The sequence below is a fragment of the Salvia splendens genome, chromosome 21 (assembly GCF_004379255.2).
Source record: "Salvia splendens isolate huo1 chromosome 21, SspV2, whole genome shotgun sequence".
NCBI classification, from domain to species: Eukaryota; Viridiplantae; Streptophyta; class Magnoliopsida; order Lamiales; family Lamiaceae; genus Salvia; species Salvia splendens.
This window is the reverse complement of record NC_056052.1, coordinates 3,346,104-3,364,230: the sequence shown is the minus strand read 5'-3', so window position 1 is coordinate 3,364,230 and position 18,127 is coordinate 3,346,104. Positions and strand designations below refer to the sequence as shown.

At 41.6% G+C, this 18,127-nt stretch overlaps 1 protein-coding gene across 2 annotated transcripts; it reads left to right on the top strand.

Moving 5' to 3' along the window:
• Positions 1-9,595: 9,595 nt before the first annotated feature.
• Positions 9,596-18,083, top strand: LOC121783313 (mitogen-activated protein kinase 7-like). Of its 2 annotated transcripts, XM_042181345.1 has the most exons (3): positions 9,596-10,115; positions 16,201-16,627; positions 17,042-18,083. In XM_042181345.1, exons 2-3 carry the CDS (start codon positions 16,205-16,207, stop codon positions 17,729-17,731), a joined length of 1,113 nt encoding a protein of 370 aa, XP_042037279.1. In that variant the 5' UTR covers positions 9,596-10,115; positions 16,201-16,204; the 3' UTR covers positions 17,732-18,083. The 2 variants fall into 2 exon arrangements, with proteins under 2 accessions (XP_042037279.1, XP_042037278.1); XM_042181344.1 differs by lacking the exon at positions 9,596-10,115 and having other exon boundaries at positions 16,193-16,627.
• Positions 18,084-18,127: the final 44 nt, after the last annotated feature.

Below are 18,127 nucleotides of genomic sequence, written 5' to 3'. Positions count from 1 at the left end.
ATATGCTTTGTTTTTTACTTGTTTTTCATGTTTGTCTATGTGCGTTTTGTCTGTCTCTGTGCGTGTCGTCTCTTACAAATGTCACTGAGGTATCTTGTTCTTCGAAGGCTGATCCCCTTTTTAGAACATATATAAGCCAACGATTGTGAGTCCAAGCTTCTAAGGAGGATACAAGACCACAATTCAGCTTAAGAAATAAGCAGTTCGTCTGAAACGAACTGCAACAAAGGGAAAGTCCGATCCACGCGATAAAACTCGCCGAATTAGGACAAGGGAAAGTCCGATCCACGCGATAAAACTCGCCGAATTAGGACAAGGGAAAGTCCGATCCCCAAATTAGGACAAGGGAAGTCCGATCCGAGCGATAAAACTCGCCAAATTAGGACACAAGCTTAGTCCGGTCAAAGAAGTTTACTTCATAAGACCGAGGACGAGTCCGGTCAAAGAAGTTTACTTCATAAGACCAAAGACGAGTCCGGTCAAAGAAGTTTATTTCATAAGACCGAAGACCAAGTCCGGTCAAAGAAGTTTACTTCATAAGACCAAAGACGAGTCCGGTCAAAGAAGCTTACTTCATAAGACCGAGGACGAGTCCGGTCAAAGAAGTTTACTTCATAAGACCGAGGACGAGCACGATGAAATTTTCGCTGAGCTGTAAATACGCAGTGATAGAAGCGAAATGAAAATTTCATTTATTAAATCTTGTTCGGCATATAATTCTGCTGCCCTACAAGAAGGCGTTACGCCATTACAAAGGACTATTCTACTGTCCATGGTTGCTAAAGTTGAGCCATCTATTCACAAAATCCTCGTGAAACCGAGTTCGGTCATTCCGGGCAGCTGAAGAATAAGCAGGTCGACGAGATGCTCTAATCGACCTACCGTCTCTTCCCTGAGCCCGGGAAGCTCTAGCACCTCGGCGGCGAAGAGTCTCTTCACGAATCATTTGCTGATCTTGCTCACTCATAGTCACCGCTCCTCTGCGAACTTCAGTCCGTCCTCGTCTTGACGTCTCCGGTTGTTCCTGAGTTCGTTGCTGACTTGGAGTAGGGTTTTGAGCAAGTGAATCAGAGGTTCGAGCTGGAGTGCGACCATCTGTTGGCGGGAAATGCCTAAGGAATCTCTCGATTGAGGGACGCCGGGAAAGAATGATGTCGTACCGAGAAGCCCAGCGCCACAATGATTTCACGACTTGTTGGCAAGCCGAGCTCTCCAGCGCATTGTTCCTCCGGAGTACATGATATTCCTCCCACAGTTCGTCAACTCGTTCCCGAACTTCAGAGATGGTCATTCCCCCGCGCCTGCAGATGAAATCCTCATACGCAGTCCTCTCAGCGACGGCAGTGTTCAGTTCGGCCTCCAGATCTTTCTTTTCGGACTCTAAGTCCTTATTGTCGGCCTCCAGCTTCACTAAACAAGCCAAGAGTTCGTCATTCTTCATCTGGTCAGCTATGGCTTTTTTCTCAGCTTCGTCTAAAGCGGAAGAGTACAGCCGCTTCCAGTGAAGTACCTCCAGCTCCTTAAGAGTTAAGAATACAAAGCTGCTATGTCAGTTCGGCATTTCATTTTACCGAGCAGGTAGTAAACCACAACAGGAGTAAAAGAGAGTACGAAAAGCTATACGAAGACACAAGTGCAGAAAGAAGAATTTTTTCATTCATAAGAAAAAAATTTTTTACACAAGGAGGGCTTCAAGGCCATTTTACAAGGAAGAAACTAAACTGAGAGAAGGGAGACGAAATCATACTCCGCCAGCTTCGTCTCCGGCTCCTCGGTGAGGTTCAGCTTCCTTCTCCTTGTCTGCCTCAGCTTCAGCCTCGGCCTCCCTGCTCCCCCTAGCCTGCTCGGTGCCCCCATCACCGATCAGCAGCACCTCTTGCTCGGCCCGCCTGTCTCCGGTCTGCTGATCAAGCTGCTCGGTCTCACCCTCTCCGTGGAAAATTGGAGCGGGTGAAACTGGCCCTAAGGAGGCAAAGATAGCCTCCATATTCTCGTCCCGGTCAACTCGGCAACTACGAACTCGGTCAGCAGAAAGCAGGACCGAGGACGAAGCAAGCTCCTCAAGGAGCGGCAGACTCTGGAGACGAGCTGCTATCTCTCGGCCGTACAGCGGCAGGACGACTTCGGGCCCCTGCTCGGCATTATCGGTCATCAGTTTCAGCAGATCACCGACAAAGGCCGAAAATTGATTGCTCAGAAAGAGTTTCTCCGCGAAAGCACAGAGAACCTCCCCTTGGGCAACCACGGCGGCAGCATCCCTCCGTTTCGTCTGCTCTCGCTGGATGACGAGCTGGTTTTTGGCAAACTGGGCTTCATCCTGGGCCGAGATCCTAGCAGCTCTGGCCTTCTCAAAGTCTGCCTTAGCCTGTTCGGCCTGATGACGAGCAGCCGCCAACTTCCTTTGCATCTCAGCATAATCGTTGGACGCTTTGGAGAGTTCAACGGCGACGAGCTTGGAGAGCATATCGTTCCTCTGAAAATGGAAAAAGGAAAAAGTCAACCGAGGGGCAACAAAAACATAGGAAAGAAGCAAAGCCAAAGAATCAAGAAGAGAAGTTACCTCGGCAAAGTCCGTTGGCCATGCAAAAGGCTCACAGACATGCTCCGAAGGGGGCGCCAAGACGATGTCTCTCTCCGGCGCTCTTGGGGGCTTCTGGGTCTTCCCCTTCCTCTTTGCCGAAGTGGACTCCGGCTCTTTTGGATCCGAAGAAGAGGTCTTCTGCCTCTTCGGATTCTTCTCGGCATCAGGCGCCGAGCTGGTAGCCTTCTGTTTCTCCGGCTCCTTAAGCTCGGAGGATTTGCGGCTAATCTTATTTAGCATGTTCACTGCCAAAAAGCAAGAAAGCAAGGTTAGTTTTCGTCGTCAAGGCAGTAATGCATAAAAAAGAAATCCTCACCCTCAGCCTCTTCGTCCGAAGACGAGGAGTCGAACACGAAGTCGCCCTTGACGAGCTCAGACTCCAGGTACTGCTTCCTAATCATAGGAATCTTATTGAGCTCGCCCTCGAGCTCGTCCAACCGTTCTAACCGAGGATGAGGAATCACGGACTTCGGCCCTCTCCAGGGAAAGCCCAGAGCCGCTGTCCTATTATAAAAAAAGAAACGATTTTGCCATTTCGGCCATTTAGTTTTACAAAAGGCTCTAAAGGGCTGTAAAGGGATCAAGTAAAACCAAGATCCCTTCCTCTTAAACTGGAAGAAATTAAAGATTGCCCTCAGAGACAGATCCTTATCTAGCCTACGCAGTTCGGCAGCAAAGGCCGATAAGTGCCTCCAAGAGTTCGGAGTCACCTGACCTAAAGGGAGTTGAAAAAAATCAAGCCGCTCTACAAAGGCAGGGGGAAGAGGGAAACGAAGCCCGCATTCCAAGCTGGCTTCATAAACGGTGGCGTAACCCTCCGGCGGCGAGTCAGCCCTATGAAGGTCGTCGGGAATCGCAACCTTCCCCCCAGGAAAAAAATATTTTTCGTGTAAGGATATCACAGTATCCTTACTCAAGATGCTGTGAAAATACTCTACGGTCTTCTCCCCGGATTCTTTCCGGCTAGAAGACCCCTTACCCCATTTCCTACCGCTACCTGACTCAGAAGAAGAAGAAGAAGACATAGTTCTTACTCTTTGAAAGTCTGAAGAAATTCTGAAGAAATTCTTGAAAGCGGAAGGAAATTTTTACGCAAAAGAGAGAGAATGCAGAAGAAGCAATAGCAAAAGTGTTCAACTGATGAAGAAAGGATGTATTTATCAGATTCGGAGAAGATTTCAAAATCATCGCACCGTTTCGAATCCCACCTTTTCAGGATTCAACGGGCGGATTTTACTGTCGCATTTAATGCAGTCACGCGCAAGGCACGTCCCCTGACGTCAGCCTCCCCCGTACCTTTATCCAGAATGCCGAAGTGACTCGCTTCGCCGAAGTGATTCACTTCGCTTTTCGGGGGGGTAGTGATGGGGTACGTACTAAACAAGCCCAATAGCAGTGACGGCCCATCAGCCCAAAGCAGTTCGGCATTACCAAAGAGTTCGGCCCCAGCCTACAGCTCGGTAAAAGCCGACCAATCAAGCTCTACTCTCAGATCGGCAGTATCAGTTCGGCATTACCAAAGAGTTCGGCCCCAGCCTACAGCTCGGTAAAAGCCGACCAATCAAGCTCTACTCTCAGATTGGCAAAAGCTGCTCGGCAATAGTTCAGCAGTTCGGTCTCAGTATTCAACCGAACTGGGAGATAGTGGACCCATGCAGGATCTCCATGACCTCCACTACTCGATCTATTTAGTGGTGGACCCATGCAGGATCTCATGACCTCCACGACATCCACGATCTAATTAGTGATGATGTAAGCCACGACCTAATTAGTGATGATGTAAGCCACGACCTAGTTAGTGGTGATGCAAGCCACGATCTTAGTTCAATGTATAAATAGAACTTAGATCAGATAGACATGGAGAGCTCTCTAGACACAAAATATCATATAGCAAGTCTGTATTTGTAAGCTGGTAAACCAGATCAAGCAATACAATCTTGCCCTCCTTTCTTCCCGTGGACGTAGATTTACCTCAGTAAATCGAACCACGTAATTCCTTGTGTCGTGATCTGTATTTATTACCTGCATTTACTACCATCAAAAATTCGCCCAACCATCACCTATATACACCAAATATTGGGGTATTATAAATTTATGATTTTGGAACTTTTCGTTATATATAAATCAGTAAGTTGGAATGTGACATACTTATATTTCAATGTGAATTGTTTGGACTCGAAAGATCTATACATAAAGTATCCTCTGAATTGCTTCTTGAATTTTGGATAAAGCTGACAGAACACGACAGTTAATCATGGTAGTGATGAACAAAATAAATTTCAAACACTTTTGTATTGATAGAGTCAAAAAATCATGGTAGTGATGAACAAAATAAATTTCAAACACTTTTGTATTGATATAGTCAAAAAAGTGATGATAAACAATCAAATTTTGTACAGTCAAAATAAGATTATATTAATAATTTGATGTATTAATTATATATTAAAATAATAAATATAGTAAGTAGACAAGTTAAAAAGACTTATTAGCCTTCAACCTCATTTTTTATTTTTATATTTGAATTTCCTTTCTATTGTTTTTAAAATTTGAATTAAAGTATGCACTAATTACATTTATGGTTCCAAAAAAGTAAAAAAATTATACACAAATCATAAATATATGACCACAATATTATGCACTTTCCATGTACTATATATGCATCCATATATTTTAATTAAATGCATAAATAAACCTATTTTTTTCCAAATAAACTAGTTTTTGGTTGTATAAAATTTGGTCACATAGATTTGTTGATTGAGATAATTGTAATTCCCTCAGACCAAGAGATATGGCCATTTATATACATACACATGCAAGCATGATGTCAAAATGTTGTCACCTTCTATCCTTGATAGGGATTTCCTTAATTTGTTCGTATTAGCAATTTGTGGTATAATGTGGTTGTAATTAATCTCTTATTACCGTAAACTATATAGAGTGGGAGTTTATATTTCAATTCAGGTGATTATCTTATATCAAGACATAGTAACTTTGAGCCGATCTAAAATATTCTAAAACTCCAACAAAATAATTTAAAGATGGAACATCTTTTTTTAAGTACATCAACTATCTCAAATGAGCAAATTTAGTCCGTAACATTTCATAATATCTTTTGAGGTCCATCAACTATAAGTTAATATCAATTTTACTACTTTTTTGCTATTTTTAATATTTTCATGACCAAAATACCCTACAGGCCATGAAGGGCAATTCAATCTATTTACCCTCTCATTTTCATTAAAGTATGTAATTTATTTTTCTTTCTCTACGCATCCACTTTCTTCTTTCTTCTAATTTATTTGGGATTAAGTTTAATAATTTATTATACTATTATTATTAATGCATACCATACCTTATTTGAATATTATGATATTACTTTGTAGTGCTAGTTAATACTTTTATATGGTTACATTCTCAATTATTTAGATAAAATTAAGATAAATATTTTATTTTAATGAATCTCATAATTTTATTAAACTGAAAATTTAAGTTAATCATAATATATAATATATACTACATTAAAATAAAAATTCAATAAAGTAGAAAAATATGATTCACGAATAGTTAAAGGAATAGATATGAGAACTATGAACAGTTTTCATGATGTTGTTGTAAATGACCTAATGATAATATTAAGAAGCGACATTGTGATATTAAACCATTGATAGCAACTATTATTTTTTTATTAAATTAAACAATCATAGATTTAAATTAATCATATATTCAACTAAGAAATGCCATTGTCTTTTTTATTAAATTGATTATTGATTATTTCAACTAATTTTTTTAGACTACAATTACTACATAAGAGTAGATAAAATAAAACTTAGCTCTTTGAATTATTTAAGATTTTGTGTATGTTAATGAATTTTAATTTATATTTAAATGTCAATTTGTATTGCACTTAAAAATAACATATTCTTCTATGTATAGCTTTAAGATTGAAAAATTAATATTTCATCTAATAAATTGAACTACTTTTATATACAAAGTATAATGTTTACATATATTTATACCTAAGTTATTTCACTATTAATATATAATATGGTATAATGATTTAAAATATTACAAATAAGTAAAACTAAACGTAAATAATTAATAGTAATAGAATATTAATATCATTAAGATATTTTTATTTTGAAATTAAAATTAAAGGGATCATATTTTTTGGTACATCAATTATCCCAAATTATATACTTCTTTAATGAAAATGAGAGGGTAAATAGATTGAATTGCCATCATGGCCTTAAGGGTACTTTGGTCATGAAAATATTGAAAATAGTCAAAAAGTAGTTGAATTGATATTAACTTATAGTTGATGGACCTCAAAAGATATTTTGAAATGTTACTGACCAAATTTGCTCATTTAAAATAGTTGATGTACTAAAAAAGATGTTCCCTCTAATTTAAAACCCTTATAATTAACTCAGAGGGTGTGGTGAGCTCAGAATAAATTAAAGAAATGCGAATAGGAGAGTGAAAATTTCGGCTAATAATGTATGTGAGACAGTGGCAGATCCGGGGGGCATGAGGGGGCGACCTTCTACTATGAACCCGGACGTGAATTTCACATTGTCGCCCCCTCCGATAGTTTCCGACGATGCCCCTCCTCCCTCCGTTAGCTTCCGATAAATTTTAATTTTGCCTCCTGCATTTTTAGATCCTGGATCCGCTAGTGGTGTGAGAGAGGCGAAATTAAATGAATTTTTATTCATTTAAACTAATTTCCTTGTTTTTACCATTGCTATCGATATATATTTACACAACCTCTACCAAATGAACTATACAGGTCTTGTGATATCAAATGTACCTTTGTGGTGCATGGCATATGCATATACATTTATCAACATTATAAGGCACAATATTCTAATTATTCAGCATATATACACGTGTAGAGATGTGAATACAGCTAAAAATATATACTAGCTTCGATAATAGAAATTTTATTATCCAAAATATCAAAAAATGGGCTGGGCCGATTGGGCAACGGCTTGGTCTTGCCGACCCAATTGATACACGTTGGCCCGATAACTCGAAAGCAATAGTTCAATGAAATTAAAAACTAGTAGTACTACTTCTCTTATCTTATGTCCAAAATTTATTTAAACTTAACAAAGGAAATTGTACTTTTCAACATTAAACCTTACAATATTTAGTAAACATATATATAATAAGTTTAGTATGGCCTAATAGTCTAAAATGGTACAGTATAGAAAATGATTACCATCTTCTACTTTTTTCTATAGGTTAAAATCTTTCTGACTCTTTCAAAAAAATTCGAGAAGAAAAGAGAGTAATTAAGTATACTAATTCTACCAAAGAAAAAGAAATGGAAATAATTCTTGGCATATTAGAGAAGAAAGTGAAGAAGCATTATTCTTCTAATTTTGTCATATTCCATTTCTTTCACATTCTAAAGAGTACTGTATAACATAATCTAAATCAGATAAAAAGATAGCATTGGCAAATTTAATGTAGATGCTTCCAATCATATGGTTGCCATTTAAATAATACTACTAAATAGTAAATTATATTTTTCGTGTTTCTAAATTATAATGGGTAGCCCTAGAGTGATAGGAGGGGTGGGTAGGCAGTGGGATCCTTGTTGGATGCACTAATATAAAACCTTATTCAACGATTTATTTTATTGCACATAAATCTCCAAATATAATAAATTCGTTAAATGGATCGGAATCATCTATAAGGTCTCTTCCTATCGTTTAGGTAGACTTGGCCAACCATATAAATGTATATGTCATGACTCTGACATTATAGCTATTTTGATTATATTAATAGAGACATATTATAAGTAAGAGGAAAAACCGGTTGAATATAACCTTGACAAATGTATGTTTCACATTTATTTTTCGGCTATTACATATGCGATCGGATTATGGATATATAAATATATGAGAGAATCCCATTTTTTAAGTAAGCCTAATTAATTGGTTATCAAATTCAATCGTACTGATTCGACATCTTGGATTATTGATTACTTACATGTTAATCGCACTACCCTGTTAAGGTTTGAGGAGTAGTATAATTTATTGGGTACGTATAATGATTAACAATATTTTATTACTCATTTAGTTGTGTTCAAATTGATCATTTTTATTAAGATTTTGTTTTAATGAAACGGTCACTTTCTATTTTAAGAATAAATTAAACTTACATTTTTTTTAAAAATAAAATATTCAATTCTTTTTTCGTTTAGTATTTTACTACACTTAATCACCACAATAAATAAGATTGTTGCTTGACTAACACTTTATATTATGGTGGAAATTAGGCTTAACACGTGCCAATTAAATGAGATCCTAATTTGTTTATAAGTACCAATACTAAACTAAATAAAAGTCTTTTCTTCCGTTTTTAATGAGACGAGCCGTGAGGTAAATTCCTTCCACAAACCTTCATCAATTGTGACAAAGGAAATAGAGAAGAAGTGACACCTCTTCACCAACTATGAAGGTCCAATCCAATTATTTAGAAGTTCAACAACTACTATATTAATACTACTATATTCGTTCATAAAAAATAATGTTAATTATGAATAGCACAAACTTTAATACAAAATTAATACGGTATATCTTAACTAATAAATCTATACTAAGTGAAAATCTGTAATGGGTCAAATATGGAGGCTGCATTTGCAGGAACTTCTTATATAGTCAATGAAACCATTTAATTTAATACTCCATTCGTCCCCGATTAAGAGTCACACTTTTCCATTTCGGTCCATCCCCAATTAAGATTCACACTTTATTTTTTATAAGTAAGTCTCACATTCTACTAACTCGCTTCACTCACATTTTGTTATAAAACCAATATAAAAAAATTGGTCTCACATTCCACTAACTTTTTCAACCAATTTTTTTTTTACATTTCTTAAAACTCGTGTCCGGTCAAAGTGAGACTCTTAATCGTGGACGGGACGGAGTATCTTAAAAATAAAAGGAATTGATTGGCAAAATAGCGACCGGAAATCGCAAAGCCGCCGGCCTGCATGTGAAATGTATCCACGTGGGAAGTGCCAAATTTCACCTCTTTCAAAGTTGAAACAATCACGCCAAGAACACTTCCATTTCACTCGAATCTCCCAAACAAGAAACTTCCTTTTCTATTTATCTATTCAACCCAACTAATTTCGGAAAGTGAAATTGCCTAATTCTCCACAATTCTCTCTTTCTACTCGCACAATTTTCAGATAGAGAGAGAGAGAGAAGCAAAAGAGTCGTAGCTGTCATGCTTGTGCGTTGTGGCGAAGATCGTCATCTACCACGCTCAATTATATCCTCCCCTTTGTCCCTTCTAAACCCCTCTACACTCATGATCAATTTTATTAATTTATTCGCTAATTCTGTTTGGTCGCCTACAATCGGTGAAGAGGGTTTAATTTAGGATAAATTAGCTTTGGATTCCTGTTTAATCGGTGGAGTGGCGGCGGAATTTCCAAGCTTTCGCTTTACTCCTCCATTGGAAATGATAAAGGTGGAAGATTGAAGGGAAAGGAAAGCTTAGATTCCAAACATAGGTATGTTTGATTGTAATCCCTGATGGAGTACGTACCAAACAAGCCCAACAGCAGTAAAGCCCATCAGCCTAAAGACCAAGGAAGAGTATCAGTCCGGCATGACTAAAGAGTTCAGTTCGGCACAACCAAAGAGTTCGGCCCCAGCCTACAGCTCGGTAAAAGCCAACCAATCAAACTCTGCTCTCAGGTCGGCATCAAGCTCTACTCTCAGATCGGCAAAAGCTGCTCTGCAATAATTCAGCAGTTCGGTCTCAGTATTCGACCGAACTGGGAGATAGTGGACTCATGCAGAACCTCCACGACCTCCACTACACCCACGATCTATTTAGTGGTGTCAAGCAGTCATTAACTCATGCAGGATAGTGGACCCATGCAAGATCGCCACGATCTCCACGACATCCACTACCTAGTAAATGGCTGCATGCCACGATCTTGGTTCAAATGTATAAATAGAACCTAGATCAGATAGATAGGGTTAGCTTCTAAACATTCTCTCGATCTCTAGAGATAAAATACAAAATAGCAAGTCTGTATTGTAAGCTGTAGAAAACAGATCAAGCAATACAACTCTGCCCTCTTTTCTTCCCGTGGACGTAGATTTACCTCAGTAAATCGAACCACGTAAATTCTCTGTGTCGTGATCTGCATTTTCATTCTCTACCAGCATTTACAAACATCAGAAATTCGCGGATCCATCACAGAAATTCGCGGATCCATCACTGGCGCCGTCTGTGGGAAACGAAGAACCAAATTTGTGATAAAGCGAATTTTTGACCCTTTTTCCACCCCAAAAAATGCATACCAGATCACACACTACCCGTAATACCGTTCGTGATAACCGTGAGAAAGCTAGTCCAGCTCGCAGGTCTGAAAAACGGCCTCGGGAGACATCTACCTCCGGTTCTCACGAAGAAGGAACAAGCCACTCCAGGAGTCGTCGCACCGAGTCTTCCCAGCAGCCCGATTTAAATGAAGCTGTCAAGCTGTTCTTGGCTGAAAAGCAGGATGAGTTCTTAACCTTCCTGCAGAAGAGCCAACAGCCGGAGAAGACAACGGCGGATTCTCCCTCCTCATCCAGACATGAAAGTCACTACCGCAGTAGAGACGTGTCTTCCAGGAGAAAGAATCTTCAACCCCGACATGTTCCTGTTCCTCCTCGGTACCGGAACCACAGGAGAACTCCATCTCCTCCGTACCGAAGAGATGTCGGGTTCGCCATGTACGGAGCATTAAAGACTCCGTTCTCGGACGATATCACCCGAACTCCTTTGCCGCGGAACTACCGGACACCGTCAATGACTTATGACGGGCTAGTGGATCCTCATGACTTCTTGGGACGCTATCAGTATAATATGGCGAACCAGGGTCTCAATGAGGTCCACATGTGCAAGCTGTTCCCCGAGCTACTCATCGGGAACGCCAGAAGGTGGTTCGACAGCCTTCCTCAAGGCAGCATTAGATCCTACCGAGATCTAATGGATGCTTTCCACAGGAGGTTCTTTCAGAAAGCGGAAGCCCGAAGCACTTCGGCTCAGCTGCTTTCTATACGTCAAGGTTGCGACGAAAAGATCAGCGACTTCATGACGAGATTCCACAAGGAATGCCTACAAGTAGATGATCTCAACGATCTACTTATCATTTCGGCATTCCAAAATGGAATCCAGCCCGGAGCTCTCTACAGAAAGCTCGTGGAATGCAGTCCGCAAACAGCTCAAGAGATGTGGGACATTGCGGACCAGTACTCCCGGGCCGATGAGGCAGACCGTCGCAAACGGTCGTTAGACAGCTCATCGTCCCGAGGAGACAGAAGGAAGCCCGATCATAGCGATCAGGGACATCCTCGCCGGACTCCATTTGAAAGGATTCAAAGGACTCCGGTGCAAGACAGATTGGGACCCCGTCTCAATCCCGAGAAGCCGCCCGCTCAGTTCGTACCATTGAACAAGTCAAGAGCGGAAATTTTCGAACTGCATTCCGATATGTTCGAAAAGCCAAGGCGGACGACGAAATCGGCCTCACGCCGACCTCAGGATCAATACTGCTCCTTCCATCAAGACTACGGTCACGATACCGAGGAGTGCCGACATTTGGCTGCAGGTATTGATGCCCTTGTGAAAGCAGGGACGTTAAAAAAAATACCAAAGCAAGCAGCCGAAAAGGAACAAAAAGCAGGGAGGTGCGAACTGCGCTCCTCAGGATCCGAAAAAGCAACAGGACCCCGAAGACGATGACGAGCCGCAATATGATGGAGTAATCCTGACTATTGACGCTCTCCCTGCCGAGAAGACTAAAACGTCTCTGAAGTCATAGAGCAGAAAAGGCTTTTGACGAGCTCAAAAGTTATTTAGCCGAACTTCCAATTCTCTCTGCTCCAACAGATGCCGAAGTGATTTTCTTATACTTAGCGGCATCCGATCAAACCATCAGCGCGGTGCTTGTACAAGAAGAAGGCCTAAAGCAGTCTCCCATCTACTTTACAAGCCGAGCATTAAGAGGTCCAGAAACAAGGTATCAACCTCTGGAAAAAATTGCTCTGGCGTTAGTAAATGCAGCAAGGAGACTGCGGCCATACTTCTATGCTCACAAGGTATGCGTCTTAACCGATCTGCCTCTTCGGCAAGTTTTGACCAAGCCAGAAGCATCAGGCAGAATCGCCAAATGGGCCATAGAGCTGGGAGAACACTCAATCGAGTACCTACCTCGGAAAGCCATCAAGGGACAAGCTTTGGCAGATTTTCTTGCAGAGGCCAAGTTCGATCAAGCAATCCCTGTTATTGCCGAACAGAAGAATTCTGAAAATGCCGAACTAGCACAGCCCTTGGAATCCGAAGTAGAGCCGCCGGACTGCTGGAGCGGATTCGTAGATGGAGCTTCGAATAAAACGGGAAGTGGAGCTGGTATTCTGCTTATCGCTCCCGATGGACACGAGGTAACCTATTCACTTCGGTTCTCATTCCCAACCACTAATAACGAAGCCGAATACGAAGCCCTCCTTGCCGGACTCCAGTTAGCGCAAAGACTACTCGTCAAATCTCTCAAAGTCCATTGTGATTCACAAGTCATAGTAAATCACATGTTGGGTACAAGTGAAGCTCGTGACGAGAGAATGAAGAAGTATTTGGACAAAGCGCAAAGCATCAGCCGAAGTTTCTCCTATTTTCGGATAATCCGCATTCCCAGAGCGGAAAATAGCCGAGCAGATACCTTAAGTAAGTTGGCCTCAGATCCGAGCTCAAAGGCGGAAGAATTAATGCATCGAAGCATTGATGAAGCCGAGGTACATTCAGTATCCAGCTCGCCGAACTGGATGACGCCGATCTTGCAGTATCTGAATCAAGAACAATTGCCCGAGGATAAGAAAGAAGCTCGGAAGATCACGTGCCGAGCACTTCGGTACGAACTTCATGAAGGAGTCCTCTTTAGAAAGTCTTACCTCCAGCCGTTATTGCGGTGCGTAGGACCAGAAGAGACGGACTACATCCTCAGAGAAGTTCATGAAGGATCGTGTGGTAGCCACATCGGAGCTAGAGCTTTAGCTAAAAAAGTTCTAAGATGGGGATATTATTGGCCAACCTTGGTACAAGAAGCAGTACAGCTCGTCAAGACATGCCCGAAGTGCCAAATCCATGCAAATATCCCAAAGATGCCGCAGACCGATCTATCCACTATGCAAAGCCCTTGGCCTTTCATGCGAGCATAGACATAGTGGGACCACTTCCTCAAGCTCCTCGGCAAATGAAATTCCTTATCGTTGCCGTGGACTACTTCACGAAATGGGTGGAAGCTGAACCATTAGCTACGATAACGAGCTCAAAGGCATTGGACTTCGTCTGGAAGAACATAGTGTGCCGATTTGGCATACCCCACATCCTCATCTCGGATAACGGGACTCAGTTCACCGACAAGACGTTCAAGAATTGGTGCCAAGAGCTGAAAATTCAACAGCGGTTCACTTCGGTCTCTCATCCACAAGCAAACGGACAAACGGAGGTAACAAATCGTATCCTGGTGAAAGGGTTAAAAGCTCGGTTAGAACAAGCCAAAGGACAATGGGTAGAAAATCTCCCTCAAGTCCTATGGTCCTACCGAACTACACCCACAACCTCCAACGGTGAAACTCCGTACAGTCTGGTGTACGGCACTGAAGCCGTAATTCCGGTGGAGATCGGCGTACCCAGTCCCCGAACTCTAAATTTCTCCTCAGAAATGAATGACGACGGACTGAGAGCCGAGCTAGATCTTGCCGAAGAAAGAAGAGAATTGGCATGCATAAAAGCAGCCAAGTACAAGGAGCAAGTAGCCCGGTATTACAACCAAAGGGTGAAGAAGCTGCAATTTCAAGTGGGAGATCTCGTCTTGAGAAACAACGAAGTAAGCCGAGCAGAAAAGCTGGGCAAGCTCGAACCCACATGGGAAGGTCCGTATCGGGTGTCAGAAGTCCTCGGCAAAGGGTCTTACAAATTGGCTCACATGTCAGGAGAACAGGTACCCCGAACATGGCACATTTCCAACCTCAAAAAGTTCCATTTGTAAGAGACAGTCCGGTCAGTCAGTCTTGAGTCCTGTTCGGTCAATGTGCTTTATTTGGTTTACTTGGTCTTTATTTGTCTCTGTGCGTTTTGTCTGTGTGTTTTGTCTGTCTCTGTGCGTGTCGTCTCTTACAAATGTTACTGAGGTATCTTGTTCTTCGAAGGCTGATCCCCTTCTTAGAACATATATAAGCCAACGATTGTGAGTCAAAGCTTCTACAGAAGATACAAGACCACAATTCAGCTTAAACAAGCAGTTCGTCTGAAACGAGCTGCAACAAGCCAACGATTGTGAGTCAAAGCTTCTACAGAAGATACAAGACCACAATTCAGCTTAAACAAGCAGTTCGTCTGAAACGAGCTGCAATAAGCCAACGATTGTGAAGTCCAAGCTTCTAAAGAGGATACAAGACCGCAATTCAGCTTAAGAATCAAGCACTTCGTCTGAAACGAACTGCAACGAAAGTCCGATTCTCGCGATAAAACTTGCCTGAATTAGGACAAGGGAAAGTCCGATCCACGCGATAAAACTCGCCGAATTAGGACAAGGGAAAGTCCGATCCCCAAATTAGGACAACGGAAAGTTCGATCCGAGCGATAAAACTCGCCAAATTAGAACACAAACCAAGTCCGGTCAAAGAAGAGTTCACTTCATCAGACCGAGGACAAACATCAACTTACCCCGTACCTTTATCCAGAATGCCGAAGTGATTCACTTCACTTTTCGGGGGGGGTAGTGATGGAGTACGTACCAAACAAGCCCAACAGCAGTAAAGCCCATCAGCCTAAAGACCAAGGAAGAGTATCAGTTCGGCATGACTAAAGAGTTCAGTTCGGCACAACCAAAGAGTTCGGCCCCAGCCTACAGCTCGGTAAAAGCCAACCAATCAAACTCTGCTCTCAGGTCGGCATCAAGCTCTACTCTCAGATCGGCAAAAGCTGCTCGGCAATAATTCAGCAGTTCGGTCTCAGTATTCGACCGAACTGGGAGATAGTGGACTCATGCAGAACCTCCACGACCTCCACTACACCCACGATCTATTTAGTGGTGTCAAGCAGTCATTAACTCATGCAGGATAGTGGACCCATGCAAGATCGCCACGATCTCCACGACATCCACTACCTAGTAAATGGCTGCATGCCACGATCTTGATTCAATGTATAAATAGAACCTAGATCAGATAGATAGGGTTAGCTTCTAGACATTCTCTCGATCCCTAGAGATAAAATACAAAATAGCAAGTCTGTATTGTAAGCTGTAGAAAACAGATCAAGCAATACAACTCTGCCCTCTTTTCTTCCCGTGGACGTAGATTTACCTCAGTAAATCGAACCACGTAAATTCTCTGTGTCGTGATCTGCATTTTCATTCTCTACCAGCATTTACAAACATCAGAAATTCGCGGATCCATCACAGAAATTCGCAGATCCATCAATCCCCTTTCTAAAAATATGCCCTTTTCAATTTAATCGTAGTAATTCGCATGAATTTGTTAATTGTGATGGATTACGGATTTAGGGTTTATCTGTGTAATATTGGGGATTGATATGTGTAGTGAAATGGCGACTCCGGTGGAGCCCCCAAATGGATTTAGGCCGATGGGGAAGCATTACTTCACAATGTGGCATATGTTGTTCGAAATCGACACGAAATACGTTCCCATCAAGGGCATCGGGAGGGGGGCGTATGGGGTGGTTTGTTCGTCGATAAACAGGGAGACGAACGAGAGGGTGGCGATCAAGAAGATCAACAATGTGTTTGGGAATCTCGTGGACGCGCTGAGGACTCTGCGGGAGCTGATGCTGCTGCGCTGCATCAAGCACGAGAACGTGATCGCCCTCAAGGATGTGATGATGCCGAGCAACTGGAGGGGTTTTAAGGATATTTATCTGGTTTACGAGCTGATGGACTCTGATCTTCATCAGATCATTAAGTCGCCTCAGCCTTTGTCGAATGACCATTGCAAGTACTTCGTCTTTCAGGTGATTGGCTGCTCTGTTCTTCTCTGCTGTTAGCATTCGTATTCGTTTCAATAACAATCAGTTTTCAAGGATATTATGATTTGTGCATATCTATTGAGTTGTGGTTGTGACTGATGTTAAGGAGCTTTGTGTTTGTATTGATCGATGATTCATAAGCTGTTTGGATTCTTTCGTACATGATTGATGATTCGTAAGCTGCAAAATACTAGGTTTTGTGTGTGAAGTGCATAAATTAAGGTGCAAACGTTCTCTTCGTGCATTAACTAGACGAAGAAGTAGATTTTCTAACGAATGTGTTTTCATTATATTTGTCTTTGTTTTCACAGTTTTCCTTTCCAAATCAAGCATTTCTAGTTACATTTATGTATGGATGCAACAATGCTTACTTACATACACCAATTTGATTGACTGCAGCTGCTTAGAGGGTTAAAATATCTACATTCTGCGAACATTCTTCACCGGGACCTGAAGCCAGGGAACCTCCTCGTCAATGCAGACTGCCAGCTCAAAATATGTGATTTTGGACTTGCACGTACAAGCAGAGACAACGGAGAGTTCATGACTGAATATGTTGTCACGAGATGGTATCGTGCACCAGAGCTGCTCCTTTCCTGTGACAATTACGGAACCTCCATTGACATCTGGTCCGTGGGATGCATCTTGGCAGAAATTCTTGGCCGGAAACCAATCTTTCCGGGAACCGACAGCCTCAGTCAACTCAGACTTATCATCAGTGTACTTGGCAGCCAACCTGAAGCTGATCTCGAGTTTATAGACAATGCAAAGGCAAGGGCGTATGTGCAGTCGCTCAACTTTCCTGGAAAAGTGAACTTCTCTTCTTTATATCCGCACGCAGACACTTTGGCGATAGATTTGTTGGAGAGGATGCTTGTATTTGATCCTACAAAAAGAATTAGTGTTGCTGAGGCTCTCTCCCACCCTTACATTGCTGGTTTGTACGATCCGAACTGCAACCCTCCGGCCCAGTACAAGATCAATGTCGATATAGATGAGACTATCGGGGAACCAGTTATAAGGGAGATGATGTTGAGAGAGATGCTCTATTACCACCCTGAAGCTGCCTATGCCAGTGCAATATATTGAGGTTTCCGGAAAATATTCTACGCGCAGAAGAAGGCGATCAGGCAAGCGAAGTAACGACGAAGGACAGCAAAAGAGGAATCAAAATCTGCTCTGCTGTTGTTGGCTTTGAAGGTTGTGGTGAAGATCCATTGAGTCGTTGATTGAAAATATTTTCATGAGACAAATAAGTTCATGATGTGTAATTTGTTGTGGATTAATTAATTTTTTGGTTTGAGAATGTATGTCAAGTCATTGCTATAGCATACTTTCTTATAGCTGCTGCTTGAGAATTATAAACTCTATATATACTGCGGCAGTGTATGGTTATAGAAGGTTGATGTTTGGAATAATATATACCACTATTTTTGTCCAATTCAAAGTTAAATACTATTATTTTGGCACTAGATTTTATGCAGT

Excerpts from the sequence above, each read along its gene's own strand:
- LOC121783313 (XM_042181344.1), top strand. The coding sequence starts at position 16,193 with ATGTGTAGTGAAATGGCGACTCCGGTGGAGCCCCCAAATGGATTTAGG. Across the intron at positions 16,628-17,041 it reads GCAAGTACTTCGTCTTTCAG|CTGCTTAGAGGGTTAAAATA; the intron begins GTGATTGGCTGC and ends GATTGACTGCAG.